Source organism: Oncorhynchus mykiss, chromosome 15, assembly GCF_057628025.1.
Source record: "Oncorhynchus mykiss isolate SJ-2025 chromosome 15, ASM5762802v1, whole genome shotgun sequence".
Lineage (NCBI taxonomy): Eukaryota > Metazoa > Chordata > Actinopteri > Salmoniformes > Salmonidae > Oncorhynchus > Oncorhynchus mykiss.
In genome coordinates this window covers 63,071,367-63,087,707 of record NC_143036.1, presented here as the reverse complement: position 1 = coordinate 63,087,707, position 16,341 = coordinate 63,071,367, and the positions used below count along the sequence as shown (strand labels likewise).

Sequence of the window (16,341 nt, the reverse complement as noted above, 5' to 3'; positions counted from 1 at the left end):
GTGGAGTTTTTCTGGCCCTTGAGCCTGTCTGTTTCATTGACCCTGAAGGACAACTTGGAGAAACAACATTATTGCAACGTAACTACAGAATGTGCAGTTATATCAAGAAATAGATTTTGGAAAATACCAATATGCCAACATGCAATTTCATATCTGAAGGACTTTATAGAGCCCAATACAATACCCAGCAATAATTAGAGGGCCATTGCAGCACAGGAGTAAGAAAAATCTATGCATCTTAATGTGGTCTCATTGTCATTGAAGGGCAAGTTACATGCTCCCAATTCCCCCGTCTCGAAACACACAGGCACAAAGGCACACGCACACTCACACAGACACACACACACACACACCTTCCACTTCTTCATCACCGGCCTCTGAGCCCAGCCTCATGTTTGTTGATCGTCCACTTGTTATTGACTTCTCAACTCACCTTGGAATCAAATCACAACGTCAACCCTTCCTGCCATTCAAAAGGCCCACAGCAGACACTCCTTTGCATGTTTTATCTCCTCTACCTGGCCACTGTGCCCCCCTCCAAGACCTGTCGGCTTCCAATGTGTTTCATTTATGACAGGCTGAAGGTTTGAAGTCATGTCGACGTCAGTCATTCTGTCAAGGTTGTTTACCTAAATGTACCAACACTAGAGAATACAGTAGAGTCTAGACAACACTTAGGGGGAGTGAGTAACAAAGTAGCACAGAAAATGGTTAGAGACGCCCACACTTCCCCCGCAGTCTCCCCGGCCAGAGAGAGGGTTTTTGGGATAATGACGGGTCATATGGGGGACCTGTGGAGCTCGGTCCTGCGGCGGTAATTGGCCCGCTGGTTCTGTGGCATTTAAATCCAGCCGTCAATTATCCATCTGCTGAGAGACGGATGGACGGGTACAGGCAGTTAGTAGAGAGAGACAGCATGCAGAGCTAAAGCGATCAGATAACATGCAAATCTATTCTGACTCCGTAAGGTTAAGAGTTTAGGCACTCCTGCTTCAGTTGTCTGGATGCCTGCTGTGTTATTGTTGTTGTTATATGACAGCATCTCACTAAGGGATACTTACAGAAGATAGTTTGTGGCCAATTTACCTGTACATTATTGTTCTATTTATTGAACGACTGAGATACTGACTCCCATCTTATTTCATAGGCTGTTACACTGACCAGTGGACAGTGACTGCCTTCCATGCTTGGTTTGTAATGCTGGCCTGTGCAGTGATTCTGCCACCACACTTCTTTTTGCTTCGTGCTGACAGTACAGTACAGTAGTCATGCTTAAGTCCACTATGGCCCGGTGCCCACTAGTCTCCTCGGGGGGACAATCCTCTCACAGCCTGTGTGTAGAGATTACCATTAGCACATTCACCTTATATTCTCTGCCAAACCGAATTTTCACTTTTCCCAGAACCCACAGGTTTAAACCTGTCTTCTGTGGTGGTGTGGTGTTGGTGGTGTTGGTGGTGGTAGTCATCTGGAAACACATCGCCAAAGTCTGGGATATCCACAGTAAGACCAGGGAGTCAGTTTGTCTAGTTTAGCCGACAGGGAACCAGAACACCATCAATAACATAAAGGGATCATTATAGAAGGCTCTTTTCCCTTTGGATTGGACATGATTAACAGAGTTTTTGAACTATGTCTGTGAACTGTGGGCTAGTCCATTGAGTATGACATGTGAGTGATGGGGGGGGGGGGGGCTTGTTTAATGACTGTCTCATATTTCCTAACGATGTTGTGCGGTATGGATGCCAATGACATGGATGGCTTTGTGCGAACTGTTTTCTGGGTTGTGGTGATGAAGATGAAGATGTATTGTGTGTTATGGATGGCGCTGTGATGCTGACCTCTATGTTCTGTGTTGTTGCTGTACAGGAGTTTGCAGCCCTGACCAAGGAGCTGAACGTGTGCAGAGAGAACCTTCTGGAGAAAGAGGAGGAGATCTCTGAGCTCAAGGCCGAGAGGAACAACACCAGGGTACGTGGAGAGGAGACACAAGAACGCACGCACAGACACACACACGTTCGTTTCTGCCCAATTCTAACCTCACACATTGACCTGAACCAGAACGGCTTAGAGTCTATGGAGATCAACAATGTTTTCATCTGTTGACGCGGTTGACTGGTCACCTGTACCAGGTCGATGGAACCGGTCGCCTGCATGTCCCCTGGGGACAGATTTGGACCCCATATACATTAGAGCTACCTCTGAATTCCATTTCCGATAATACCCTTTCATTAAGCTGAGTAACCAAACTCTGCTGTTGACAGATAAGGCTGCTCTTTTCCCATTAATCTGTATAATGGGAGACTCACATAGTCACACTGACTGACTACAAACCACCAGTCTGTATAATGGGAGACTCACATAGTCACACTGACTGACTACAAACCACCAGTCTGTATAATGGGAGACTCACATAGTCACACTGACTGACTACAAACCACCAGTCTGTATAATGGGAGACTCACATAGTCACACTGACTGACTACAAACCACCAGTCTGCCAGAGAGGATTTTAGCACTGCCATTTTAGTAGCCCTGTCACTACTCTGCCATCTCAAGAGAGAGAGAGAGAGAAAGAGAGAGAGAGAGAGAGAGAGAGAGAGAGAGAGATGGAATTTAGTCTCTCTCTCTTCATTATCACCTTGAATCCTCTGCAGAGCGATGATGCAGACTTTTAATATATCAGCTTTTTTTTGTTGTAAAGGTTTTAAAGTTCATAATTAAATATTTGAAGCCAGGTGCATGCAATCAGTGGGTTGGAGGGCTGACAACAAAAAAGAGGATGGTGTACCTCTAGGTACCCCTAAACATTGCAAGCTGGATGAGCCATGCAGTATAGAAGCATGATAAGAGAGAAATTATGAACCATCGAGAGAGGAGAAGGAGGAGAGGGTGGGTGTAGGTTATAGAAAGAGGAGGAGGAGGAGGAGAGGGTGTGTGTAGGTTATAGAGAGAGGAGGAGGAGGAGAGGGTGTGTGTAGGTTATAGAGAGAGGAGGAGAGGGTGTGTGTAGGTTATAGAGAGAGGAGGAGACGGTGTGTGTAGGTTATAGAGAGAGGAAGAAGAGGAGGAGGAGAGGGTGTGTGTAGGTTATAGAGAGAGTAGGAGGAGGAGAGGGTGTGTGTAGGTTATAGAGAGAGGAGGAGAGGGTGTGTGTAGGTTATAGAGAGAGGAAGAGGAGGAGGAGGAGAGGGTGTGTGTAGGTCATAGAGAGAGGAGGAGGAGGGTGGGAGGAGGAGGCCTCTCCTTAGAGGGTGTGTGTAGGTTATAGAGAGAGGAGGAGAGGGTGTGTGTAGGTTATAGAGAGAGGAGGAGAGGGTGTGTGTAGGTTATAGAGAGAGGAAGAAGAGGAGGAGGAGAGGGTGTGTGTAGGTTATAGAGACAGGAGGAGGAGGAGAGGGTGTGTGTAGGTTATAGAGAGAGGAGGAGAGGGTGTGTGTAGGTTATAGAGAGAGGAAGAAGAGGAGGAGGAGAGGGTGTGTGTAGGTTATAGAGAGAGGAGGAGGAGGAGAGGGTGTGTGTAGGTTATAGAGAGAGGAGGAGAGGGTGTGTGTAGGTTATAGAGAGAGGAAGAGGAGGAGGAGGAGAGGGTGTGTGTAGGTTATAGAGAGAGGATGAGGAGGGTGGGAGGAGGAGGCCTCTCCTTAGAGGGTGTGTGTAGGTGTAGGTTGCTTCTTATTATTCTGGCGGGGCGATGGCTGAGGTAGAGCTGGGGCCAACGTTCAGACTCGGATTGATTAAACGGCGGGGGTTTGGGTGTGGGGAGGGAAGCTGGGGGAAGGGGGGCTGGAGTCTGCTGGCAATCCTTCAGACGCTCATGGAGAGACGGAGAGAAGGAAGGATGGACAGCCCCCTCGAAGCCCCTCCAAAACTAGTCCACACCCCTCTGTCAGCACCTTCCCTTTCTCCAACGTATTAATACAACAACAGACACAACGGCTCTGTTCCAAGGTTGTTTCTAGCATATCATTTAGATTGGAGCAATGTATTCAGCATGCCTTTTAAATGGTATGCTAGTGTGGATATTGAAACAGAGCCTACATTATGCTTGTACCATTTGGGCCGCACACAACATAGCGTCTGCAGTGCCTGATGGGTAGTGTAGTGCAACACTAAATTCCTAGTTAAGTTCTACCAGGTTGAGTGAATATGTGTTGACTTTGAAAATGTGGTGGATGTCTGTATGTGTAATGGTTCTTAATGCCTGGATGATTAAGGAATTACAGTCTGTGGTTTAAGCACAGTGCTTGGAGGACTCACAACACCAGAGCCCTGCTTAAAGATGGGTTTAGAAGTAAGTTACTTCCTTGGTTAAATACTGTGGTGACGCCAGTGTGAAAACTCTCCAAACCATTGGTGAACTACACCGTTATGTTATTAACCGGCCACAGCGCGTGGCGACGCCGAGGAGGGGTTGTTTGGCCTAGCGAAGCACAGTCAGGGTTAGAAACACGGCATTTGGGATGTGGAGATGAAGAAAACGGTCAATGTTTCTCAGAATGACCAGACAACAAAGCTGAAGTCACTACATGAACCTCTCCTCAGATCAGTATCTCAGCGGAGCTTGGTGGATTCCTAACAGGGCAGTTAGCATCATCATTAGCAATTAGCTTGCTCGATTAGTTGCTTGTCTATGAGGCATGTGCATCCCCTCCAAAACACTAGGCCTTCACATGACCAGGTTATGGGCCAAATCTAGACCCCAAAAGCCTAGCTAGTCAGACTAGCACATTTAGACTTCCCTCAGGCCCTCATCCCTCCACTGTGCCTATGTGACAGAGATCAGAGGACAGTGTTCATCTTTATGGTCCCTGTGTGGCTCTACTCCTCGTCTCTCCTGTGCCCCCTGCTACCAGTGGACTCATCTCCTCCCTTTGTGCTGCTGGAAGTTGACTCCCCCAACCCTCCCTGTCCTTGGGACACTTTCCACTGAGAATGGATTCGGCACGCTGCATTCACCAGCCCGGCACAGTAACAACATTAACATCATCTGTTTTGTGTGCAGTCCAGAGACTTTTCATTTGTTTTGAGTGCCTATATTGATTTTCGTATGTCTCATGTTATTCCACTGAAGGTTTATTCCCCCCCCCCCCCCTCCCGACCAAAAGTTAGAAAATTAAATGAAATGACCAAGATAAGAAGATCTGGTTGGTTACTTTGATTTCTTTTCATTGCGGTTAATCAGGGTGGATATAAATAATGTATTTGGAGAATCACATGAAGACCAGTAACCTTGTGTGGTTGGTATATTACAGTCCAGTGGTCCGGCCACTACAGGTTGACATTTAGAATCATATCACTACATCTTCTCTGGTGCCAGGATAACTGATGATGCAGACGATAACGGTAATAGCATCGATGATGATGTCAATTATGCAGATGAGGCAGATAGCCTTTCTGATGATGATGCAGATGAGGATGATGATGATGATGATTATATTAGCACTAATTTCTGTCTCTATGTCTGTCTCTATAGTTGCTTCTGGAGCATCTGGAGTGCCTGGTGTCCAGGCATGAGCGGTCACTACGTATGACTGTGGTCAAGCGGCAGGCCCAGTCCCCCTCAGGCGTGTCCAGTGAGGTGGAGGTCCTCAAAGCGCTCAAGTCCCTGTTCGAGCACCACAAAGCTCTAGACGAGAAGGTAAGACCATACATTAGACATGTATTCTATAGAATCTGCACAGTACCTATTCCTTTTTGCTGAGTGGAAGAATGGATTATACACGCGGATAGAGATTCTTCAATTGAATGTACAGTATATTTGACTGATGACAGTATGGAGAGGCTTTGCAAACGCAGTGCCATCTGGTATTGAATATTCTTTGTTTTGGCATAAGTCACCACCACAACCGCCTGCCCTCCCACTGGCCCCAGCCCCAGCCTCTGCTCTCCCACTGGCCCCAGCCTCTGCCCTCCCACTGGCCCCAGCCCCAGCCTCTGCTCTCCCACTGGCCCCAGCCTCTGCTCTCCCACTGGCCCCAGCCCCAGCCTCTGCTCTCCCACTGGCCCCAGCCCCAGCCTCTGCTCTCCCACTGGCCCCAGCCCCAGCCTCTGCTCTCCCACTGGCCCCAGCCTCTGCTCTCCCACTGGCCCCAGCCCCAGCCTCTGCTCTCCCACTGGCCCCAGCCCCAGCCTCTGCTCTGTCTCAGGCCTGTTGATTGATGGCCTCAGCCCCAGCCTCTGCTCTGCCTCAGGCCTGTTGATTGATGACCTCAGCCCCAGCCTCTGCTCTGCCTCAGGCCTGTTGATTGATGACCTCAGCCCCAGCCTCTGCTCTGCCTCAGGCCTGTTGATTGATGGCCTCAGCCCCAGCCTCTGCTCTGCCACTGGCCCCAGCCCCAGCCTCTGCTCTCCCACTGGCCCCAGCCCCAGCCTCTGCTCTCCCACTGGCCCCAGCCTCTGCTCTCCCACTGGCCCCAGCCCCAGCCTCTGCTCTCCCACTGGCCCCAGCCCCAGCCTCTGCTCTCCCACTGGCCCCAGCCCCAGCCTCTGCTCTCCCACTGGCCCCAGCCTCTGCTCTCCCACTGGCCCCAGCCCCAGCCTCTGCTCTCCCACTGGCCCCAGCCCCAGCCTCTGCTCTGTCTCAGGCCTGTTGATTGATGGCCTCAGCCCCAGCCTCTGCTCTGCCTCAGGCCTGTTGATTGATGACCTCAGCCCCAGCCTCTGCTCTGCCTCAGGCCTGTTGATTGATGACCTCAGCCCCAGCCTCTGCTCTGCCTCAGGCCTGTTGATTGATGGCCTCAGCCCCAGCCTCTGCTCTGCCACTGGCCCCAGCCCCAGCCTCTGCTCTCCCACTGGCCCCAGCCCCAGCCTCTGCTCTCCCACTGGCCCCAGCCCCAGCCTCTGCTCTCCTACTGGCCCCAGCCCCAGCCTCTGCTCTGCCTCAGGCCTGTTGATTGATGACCTCAGCCCCAGCCTCTGCTCTGCCTCAGGCCTGTTGATTGATGGCCTCAGCCCCAGCCTCTCCCACTGGCCCCAGCCCCAGCCTCTGCTCTCCCACTGGCCCCAGCCCCAGCCTCTGCTCTGCCTCAGGCCTGTTGATTGATGGCCTCAGCCCCAGCCTTTCCCACTGGCCCCAGCCCCAGCCTCTGCTCTCCCACTGGCCCCAGCCCCAGCCTCTGCTCTGCCTCAGGCATGTTGATTGATGGCCTCAGCCCTCTGTAAGATGTCACGCCGGCTGCTGTAATCTATTCAACCCTCCACAACAGACCCTATCATTTATAACGCGTCTCTCCAGGCCGCTGGACTAGGGAATAAAATCCGTTTTTGATTCACGGGATGTTTTCTGCCCTGCGACGATCTGTCTGTGTGTTGCTGGGCTGTCCGGAGGAGGGGAGGGGAGGGAGGGGGATGACTGCCCTGTAATCCAGGCTAGGAGCCTCCTCAGAGATGCCTTGATCCTAGCGGGCCACAGCCCCGGTCATGGAGCACCACAGAGCTCACCAGTAAATGCTCCATCAGTAGCATGACAAATACCTCAACATGGTGCATAGAGGAAGGAAGAGTAAGTCATACATTCACCCCCTTTGAGGAGCGGGGAGAAGAGGAGGAGGGATGGGGAGGAGGGGAGAAGAGGAGGAGGGATGGGAAGGAGGAGAGAAGAGGAGGAGGGATGGGGAGGAGGGATGGCGAGGAGGGGAGAGGAGGAGGGATGGGGAGGAGGGGAGAAGAGGAGGAGGGATGGGGAGGAGGGGAGAAGAGGAGGAGGGATGGGAAGGAGGAGAGAAGAGGAGGAGGGATGGGGAGGAGGGATGGAGGGGAGAGGAGGAGGGATGGGGAGGAGGGGAGAAGAGGAGGAGGGATGGGGAGGAGGGGAGAAGAGGAGGAGGGATGGGAAGGAGGAGAGAAGAGGAGGAGGGATGGGGAGGAGGGATGGCGAGGAGGGGAGAGGAGGAGGGATGGGGAGGAGGGGAGAAGAGGAGGAGGGATGGGGAGGAAGGGAGAGGAGGAGGAGGGAAGAGGAGGAGGGAGGGGGAGGAGGGGAGAGGAGGAGGGCTTCAAGGCCAAGACAAGGTGTTACTGTTGGGCTGAAGGCTGAGGGAGAGAGGGAAGAGCTGCTTGGTCTATCCCGGGAACACGGTATATCATGTCAACCCCGGGCTGAGGTGGGATGGTGGGTTGGTGGAGAGAGATAAATAGACATATCTCACTGTTGTCTCCAACACTATCCATGCTATTTATCTGAGAGCTCAAAACCACACGTCTACTACCATTAACTGCTAGAGCAGAGCTCCATGGTAAGGTCCTACCAGAGGTTGTGTACAGTAACGCACTCATGGCGGGTTGTTGTGTTTTGTTTTCCTCAGGTGAGGGAGAGACTGCGGGTGTCGCTAGAGAGGGTCTCTGCATTGGAGGAGGAGCTAACATCAGCCAACCAGGAGGTGAGAAATGTGTCACAGCATCATTTCCACAGGTGCGCTGACTGAGACGTCTGTTCTCTTCATTTCATCAGCCTTAGACAGGAATTTGTTCATGTTTTAGTCAACGTTCAAAGTAGTTTGATGTTGACAGTTCTACTTAGGAGGACTCCTATTCAGGGGCTAGTCATTCTGTCTTAAGATGGAGTGTGATGGGGTGAAGTATGGCCTTGACAGATGAGAGCTGGCCCGTGGCGTTAGTAGGGTGGCGTAACGCCTCTGCCCCCCATTCTCTCTCTACCAGTCTCTGCCTGGGCAGATGGTCATGTTCCAGCTGAGAGGAGCCCTCAGGCTGACGCTCTACCGGAGCCAAATTAACCACTCTGCACTGCCAGAGGGAGGGAGGGAGGGAGGGAGGGAGGGAGGGAGGGAGGGAGGGAGGGAGGGAGGGAGGGAGAGAGAGAAAGAATGGTGGAAGACATGGGCAGTGAGAGGTAGGGAGAGAGATGAAGAATGGTGGAAAACATGGGCAGTGAGAGGTAGGGAGAGAGAAGAAGAATGGTGGAAGACATGGGCAGTGAGAGGTAGGGGGAGAGAAGAAGAATGGTGGAAGACATGGGCAGTGAGAGGTAGGGAGAGAGAAGAAGAATGGTGGAAGACATGGGCAGTGAGAGGTAGGGGGAGAGAAGAACAATGGTGGAAGACATGGGCAGTGAGAGGTAGGGAGAGAGAAGAAGAATGGTGGAAGACATGGGCAGTGAGAGGTAGGGGAGAGAAGAAGAATGGTGGAAGACATGGGCAGTGAGAGGTAGGGAGAGAGAAGAAGAATGGTGGAAGACATGGGCAGTGAGAGGTAGGGAGAGAGAAGAAGAATGGTGGAAGACATGGGCAGTGAGAGGTAGGGAGAGAGAAGAAGAATGGTGGAAGACATGGGCAGTGAGAGGTAGGGAGAGAGAAGAAGAATGGTGGAAGACATGGGCAGTGAGAGGTAGGGAGAGAGAAGAAGAATGGTGGAAGACATGGGCAGTGAGAGGTAGGGAGAGAGAAGAAGAATGGTGGAAGACATGGGCAGTGAGAGGTAGGGAGAGAGAAGAAGAATGGTGGAAGACATGGGCAGTGAGAGGTAGGGAGAGAGAAGAAGAAGGGGGTGGTAAAATATACATACAGGAGGAGAGGGCATGGAAGGAGCTGGGATTAAACAGCTGCTCTACCTGCATTAGAACTGCCTCCAGTCTGTAATGAGCTGTGGACGGGGGTGGCTGATCAAAGCACAACTGACACGGCCGGGAAGGGATAAGGGGGAGAGGGAGGGAGAGAGAGATTTAAAATGCTGCTCTACCAGCCAAACAGGCCTTAGGAGGTGAGATGAAACCCTGGTCAAAGACTGATCTGCCCTGGCTATAGAAAACAAGTAAAGCTAGGGATGGAATGAGGGGATGAGAGGAATGAGATGGCGATATCTTTCACTTTGAGTTAGCCTAGTATTACCTGACTGATGGCCTCTCCTGTATCCGTGTAGCGAATCATTTATGTAAGCTCGCGAGATCAGGCTGGTTGTATGAGGCTAAGTTTGAGCCATAGACATGCAGTGTAAAGTGCAGCTCATTCGCTTAACCAAGTACAGTGTTGCGCCTCAACAGATATTTTAGGTCTTTATTTGATTAAATAGTGTGACTATACTTAATTTGACTACAGTGGATACATGGTTAACTTTCCCGCTGTGTCATGGTGAGACAGTCATCTGAGTGAGTGGGTGTTGAGGCCCGGTGATGGAGGCTGTGGTTAAATAAGCACTGCTGAATAGAAACATCCACACTTCCACACGTCAGAGCCTCCGGGGAGGACGTTGGGTTCCAGTAGCTGCCTGCACCAGCTCCAGACTGTTAATTGATTTGGGATGGAGATCTGCCTCGAGTCGTTCTCCTCTGGGGCTCCAGTCTGCAGATAACACCACCTGCAATCCTGGAGCCTCCCATAGGGAGCTGCACTGCCTGATGACATAGATGACCTTCGACCTCTCAGTGTCAGGTGTTTAAGTGGTCCAGATTTGACCTCTCAGTCTCAGGTGTTTAAGTGGTCCAGATTTGACCTCTCAGTGTCAGGTGTTTAAGTGGTCCAGATTTGACCTCTCAGTCTCAGGTGTTTAAGTGGTCCAGACTTGACCTCTCAGTCTCAGGTGTTTAAGTGTTCCAGATTTGACCTCTCAGTCTCAGGTGTTTAAGTGGTCCAGATTTGACCTCTCAGTGTCAGGTGTTTAAGTGGTCCAGATTTGACCTCTCAGTGTCATGTTTTTAATTGGTCTCAGGTGTTTAAGTGGTCCAGATTTGACCTCTCAGTGTCAGGTGTTTAAGTGGTCTCAGGTGTTTAAGTGGTCTCAGGTGTTTAAGTGGTCCAGATTTGACCTCTCAGTGTCAGGTGTTTAAGTGGTCTCAGGTGTTTAAGTGGTCTCAGGTGTTTAAGTGGTCCAGATTTGACCTCTCAGTCTCAGGTGTTTAAGTGGTTCAGATTTGACCTCTCAGTCTCAGGTGTTTAAGTGGTCCAGATTTGACCTCTCAGTCTCAGGTGTTTAAGTGGTCTCAGGTGTTTAAGTGTTCCAGATTTGACCTCTCAGTCTCAGGTGTTTTAATTGTTCCAGATTTGACCTCTCAGTCGCAGGTGTTTAAGTGGTTCAGATTTGACCTCTCAGTCTCAGGTGTTTAAGTGGTTCAGATTTGACCTCTCAGTCTCAGGTGTTTAAGTGGTTCAGATTTGACCTCTCAGTCTCAGGTGTTTAAGTGGTCTCAGGTGTTTAAGTGTTCTCAGGTGTTTAAGTGGTCCAGATTTGACCTCTCAGTCGCAGGTGTTTAAATGGTCCAGATTTGACCTCTCAGTCTCAGGTGTTTAAGTGGTCTCAGGTGTTTAAGTGGTCTCAGGTGTTTAAGTGGTCCAGATTTGACCTCTCAGTGTCAGGTGTTTAAGTGGTCTCAGGTGTTTAAGTGGTCCAGATTTGACCTCTCAGTCTCAGGTGTTTAAGTGGTCTCAGGTGTTTAAGTGGTCCAGATTTGACCTCTCAGTCTCAGGTGTTTAAGTGGTCTCAGGTGTTTAAGTGGTCCAGATTTGACCTCTCAGTCGCAGGTGTTTAAATGGTCCAGATTTGACCTCTCAGTCGCAGGTGTTTAAGTGGTCCAGATTTGACCTCTCAGTCTCAGGTGTTTAAGTGGTCTCAGGTGTTTAATTGGTCCAGATTTGACCTCTCAGTCTCAGGTGTTTAAGTGGTCCAGATTTGACCTCTCAGTCTCAGGTGTTTAAGTGGTCCAGATTTGACCTCTCAGTCGCAGGTGTTTAAGTCATCCAGATTTGACCTCTCAGTGTCAGGTGTTTAAGTGGTCCAGATTTGACCTCCCAGTCTCAAGTGTTTATGTGTTCCAGATTTGACCTCTCAGTGTCAGGTGTTTAAGTGGTCTCAGGTGTTTAAGTGGTTCAGATTTGACCTCTCAGTCTCAGGTGTTTAAGTGGTTCAGATTTGACCTCTCAGTCTCAGGTGTTTTAAGTGTTCCAGATTTGACCTCTCAGTGTCAGGTGTTTAAGTGGTCCAGATTTGACCTCTCAGTCTCAGGTGTTTAAGTGGTCCAGATTTGACCTCTCAGTGTCAGGTGTTTAAGTGTTCCAGATCAAATAAATAACACAAGTGCACATGGGACGAGACCCGTAATCATCTGCGATATCCACAATGGCACGAAAGCCAAAACACACAGCACAGGTACTCAAACGAACCAACGGACATTGTAACAATAATCAACAGGACAATGGTAAACCAAAGACGCACTTATACAATTACTAATCACTGGGAATAGGGGCCAGGTGTGTGTAATGAATGTTCTGGAGGGATCCGTGACATTCTGTAGAATGTGTCAGGAGGTTGATCAATTCCCCGCAAAACCTCTGGGCCCTCTGGGCTTGGTCCATGGCCAAGGGACCAATCCAACCTGCGTAAGATCCTACAAAGGCTGTTGTGAGAGAGAGAGACTGAAAACTCTGTTACTCTATGTTATCCGGTCTCTCGTATTTGTTTCCTGGTTAGAATTCTAGAGGGAATCCCCAAGGTGTCACCCACTCTATAAGGTGAAAAATTAACCGGTGCTATAAGATTCAAGTCAACAGGTTCTGTGTGTGTGTGTGTGTGTGTGTGTGTGTGTGTGTGTGTGTGATCTTAATTCAGAGGCATTGCTGCATACAGCAACTTGCTCCAGGCTCCAAGGCTCCACCAAATCAATCTTGTACACCGAGAGATTTCACGTCACCTTCCTGCCCAATCTCCTTTTGCTCCTTCACACTAAAACAGACCATTACTTCTCGGAGAGGTGGAGACGAAGGGAGTCAGGGAAGATTAAGGTATTGTGAGGGATAGGAGTTTGGAAGACAGCGCCTTTCTGTTTAGCTGTGGCACTGTCTCCTGGTGTCTCCTGGTGTCTCATGATTTCTCCTGGTGTCTCCTGATGTCTCCTGGTGTTTCTGATGTCTTCTGGTGTTTCTGATGTCTCCTGGTGTTTCTGATGTCTCCTGGTGTTTCTGATGTCTCCTGGCGTCTCTGATGTCTCCTGGTGTTTCTGATGTCTCCTGGTGTTTCTGATGTCTCCTGGTGTTTCTGATGTCTCTTGGCGTCTCTGATGTCTCCTGGCGTCTCTGATGTCTCCTGGCGTCTCTGATGTCTCCTGGCGTCTCTGATGTCTCCTGGCATCTCTGATGTCTCCTGGCGTTTCTGATGTCTCCTGGTGTTTCTGATGTCTCCTGGTTTCTCCTGGTATGTCTGGTGTCTCCTGGTGTTTCTGATGTCTCCTGGCGTCTCCTGGTGTTTCTGATGTCGCCTGGCGTCTCTGATGTCTCCTGGTGTTTCTGATGTCTCCTGGCGTCTCTGATGTCTCCTGGTGTTTCTGATGTCCCCTGGTGTTTCTGATGTCTCCTGGTTTCTCCTGGTATTTCTGGTGTCTCCTGGTGTCTTCTGGTGTTTCTGATGTCTCCTGGTGTTTCTGATGTCCCCTGGTGTTTCTGATGTCTCCTGGTTTCTCCTGGTATTTCTGGTGTCTCCTGGTGTCTTCTGGTATTTCTGATGTCTCCTGGTGTTTCTGATGTCTCCTGGTGTTTCTGATGTCTCCTGGTGTTTCTGATGTCCCCTGGTGTTTCTGATGTCTCCTGGTTTCTCCTGGTATTTCTGGTGTCTCCTGGTGTCTTCTGGTATTTCTGATGTCTCCTGGTGTTTCTGATGTCTCCTGGTTTCTCCTGGTATTTCTGGTGTCTCCTGGTGTCTTCTGGTATTTCTGATATCTCCTGGTGTTTCTGATGTCTCCTGTTTTCTCCTGGTATTTCTGGTGTCTCCTGGTGTCTTCTGGTATTTCTGATGTCTCCTGGTGTCTCTGATGTCTCCTGGGCTTTGATGAGTTGAGATGAACTAGTACTTCATCAAAGGGAAAGATGGCCACTTTCAATTTGCTTCATTAAACTTCTCATTTTTCTAATTTGAGAGCAGCCACAGCAGCATGGCTCAGTCTATCATTTGTTATCCTGTGTGTGTGTGTGTGTGTGTGTGTGTGTGTGTGTGTGTGTGTGTGTGTGTGTGTGTGTGTGTGTGTGTGTGTGAGTGAATGCTGAGAGCCGACCGTTTGATCTCTGTAAATGATAAATGCCAGACGCACCCCAATGCTCCGGCCGAAACATAAGGAGGTGTAATTGTACCCCTCATTAAAATAATGGAGTGAGATGAAGAGGGGGGGGGGGGGGGGAGGGGGGGGAGAGGCAGCAATATGCAGCAGCAAGCAAATCCACTGTCTGTGGATGAAATCTCAAACCCCGTGCTGGGATGTTGTCGAGGCTTAATGTAAAGGGAATCCTCTATTGTAATTGTGGAATAATCCCTCCCTGCCCTTTGCCCTCTTAGAATGAAAATAATGTAATACTTGCGTCTAGTGAGTGCCTCCATCTGTGCTGTAAAAAGTGGTGTTTTATAGTTGTATAGCTTTAAGGCTATTTCTGATCACAGTGGCAGAGGCAGTTAGTTATGTGTCGCATTTTCACATCAATCATTGTTTATTGATGGAGGTGTCAGTGAATGCCCTCTAAGTCTTGAACGCAGCTCAACTGGAGCGGTTGGTGAAACACTTGGCAACCGTATTGGATTCTCTCACTGTGTTGTTTTATTGTGATGTCATCGCCTCCTTCTGAGAAATGTAATTATGTCGGTCTCTCCGGGGTGCAGACACAGCCAAGTCATAGATCTGGGATTCCCACAAATGGGAAGTGTCCAGCAAATATTCCGGCTTAACTTATTTATTGTAGACAGATGGCATTCCAATAGCAGTAATACTGATATACTGTGTGGCTTTTATCGATCAGGACTGGAAGGCCCTATTGCAGTACTGCCTCAGTCTGTAGTATGATGTATTGCCATGTTTAGCAAAATACACTATTATACAGTAGATTCATGACTGTCATAGGCTGCTACACTATCCTTCCTGGATTCTTCTCTCTCTCATTGGCGTCATAATGTTGACGTCTCCGATGGGGGAAACAAGGTCGGTTTGTTTCCTAAATCCAGATGAAATCCTGAGATTAAAGCCTAAAAAAGATCCTGTGATCAGTGGTAATAGCAGCATGCTGTCATTTTAATCACACTACCATACCCTGTCTGTCTCCCAACTGGGTCTGTTCTTTATGGTAAATCTGGCGATGTCTGTGCTCATGATTACATAATAATGGATAGTGAGCAGACTAATATTTGACTGTGTACTGGATGAGGTGTCTGGAAAGCACAGTGACAGGCTACAGGTATTTATGGCACTGACATGGTGCATCTCTCTGCTGTAGTTGTCAAACAGTAAGATCACGGCTTTTCTACAAATATTTTCACACGCAAAAAACATGACAGTTATGCAAAAGAATATATATGGTTAGCACATCATAAAACAATGACTGTCTCCTCCTAGTTTCAAGGTCTGGGAGGTTTCTCTGAAGGCTGACCCTACAGGCATCATGTAGTCTCCCTGGCATTGCTGTCACTTGTCGTTAGCGATGGTGTAAAAGGGCATTAGAAGTGAGGGGGCTCCATAAAGGAATGCATACCGTGCTGTTTGTGTTGTCCAAGAATAGGTTATAGTCCCAACAATTTGGACAATTATAACAGTGTCTTTACCCGGCTATTTCCCACCTTCCTCCCCCTCGGAACGTCCTAATCAGCCGACCCTGTCGGGGAAAGCCTCATTATGCTTGTCGTGTCACTGGTTTGTAGCCCCTGGCAACGTGATTAAGAGTGAACACCAGATTCTTCAGGTGAGAGAGAGGAGGGGTTCGCAGAACAAGATAATCATAGTGATCACGTTAATACCTAGACATAACATGACTTAGCTGGCAGCGTAATGTTCCAGAAACCTCGACACAGACGAGCTGTAAAAGTAGGAAATAAGCTGTTAGCTGTTGTTGAGCAAATATTTAGGTTGTTTGTGTTTCGGAAAGTGAATGAGATCCTAACCCTTGACCTTAATACATTTGCGCATCAGTTTTATTCCCCTCAGGCACTGACAGGACAGCCCCGTGACTGGCTGGAGCTGACAATTGTGTGTGTGTGTGTGCATATCTGTGCCTGCGTGCACGTTTGTGCATGTGCCTGCATGTGTGATTGACAGCTAGGCTGATCTCTGCTGTGTTATTCTAGACCTGTGTATTAATCTCTGTCCTGTGTCCCTCTCTGCAGATTGTGGCCTTACGGGAGCAGAATGCCCACATCCAGAGGAAGGTGGCGTCAGGGGACGGGTCAGAGGACATGCTGGAGGGCACTGATGCCAGCCAGAAGGTACATAGCAAGGTGGGCGTCCATTGCGTTTACTGTCCTTCTTTTTCTCTGTCAATATCCACAGCTTTTTATTGTTGATCATTTATCTCATGTGTTACTATCATTACGTTGACAGGGCTAACACTCAACATTTCAGTTTTCACATCAACGTAAACATGTCGGATA

The 16,341-nt window shown here is 49.4% G+C and overlaps 1 protein-coding gene across 2 annotated transcripts in view; it reads left to right on the top strand.

Moving 5' to 3' along the window:
* ppfia2 (PTPRF interacting protein alpha 2) overlaps positions 1-16,341 on the top strand; it is a 269,462-nt gene that overhangs the window by 167,080 nt on the left and 86,041 nt on the right. For both annotated transcript variants that reach the window (XM_090200717.1, XM_090200718.1), the window contains exons 3-6: positions 1,870-1,971; positions 5,477-5,641; positions 8,307-8,381; positions 16,078-16,188. In XM_090200717.1, the coding sequence (XP_090056843.1) occupies positions 1,870-1,971; positions 5,477-5,641; positions 8,307-8,381; positions 16,078-16,188 (453 nt within the window). The remainder of the gene's footprint in view (positions 1-1,869; positions 1,972-5,476; positions 5,642-8,306; positions 8,382-16,077; positions 16,189-16,341) is intronic.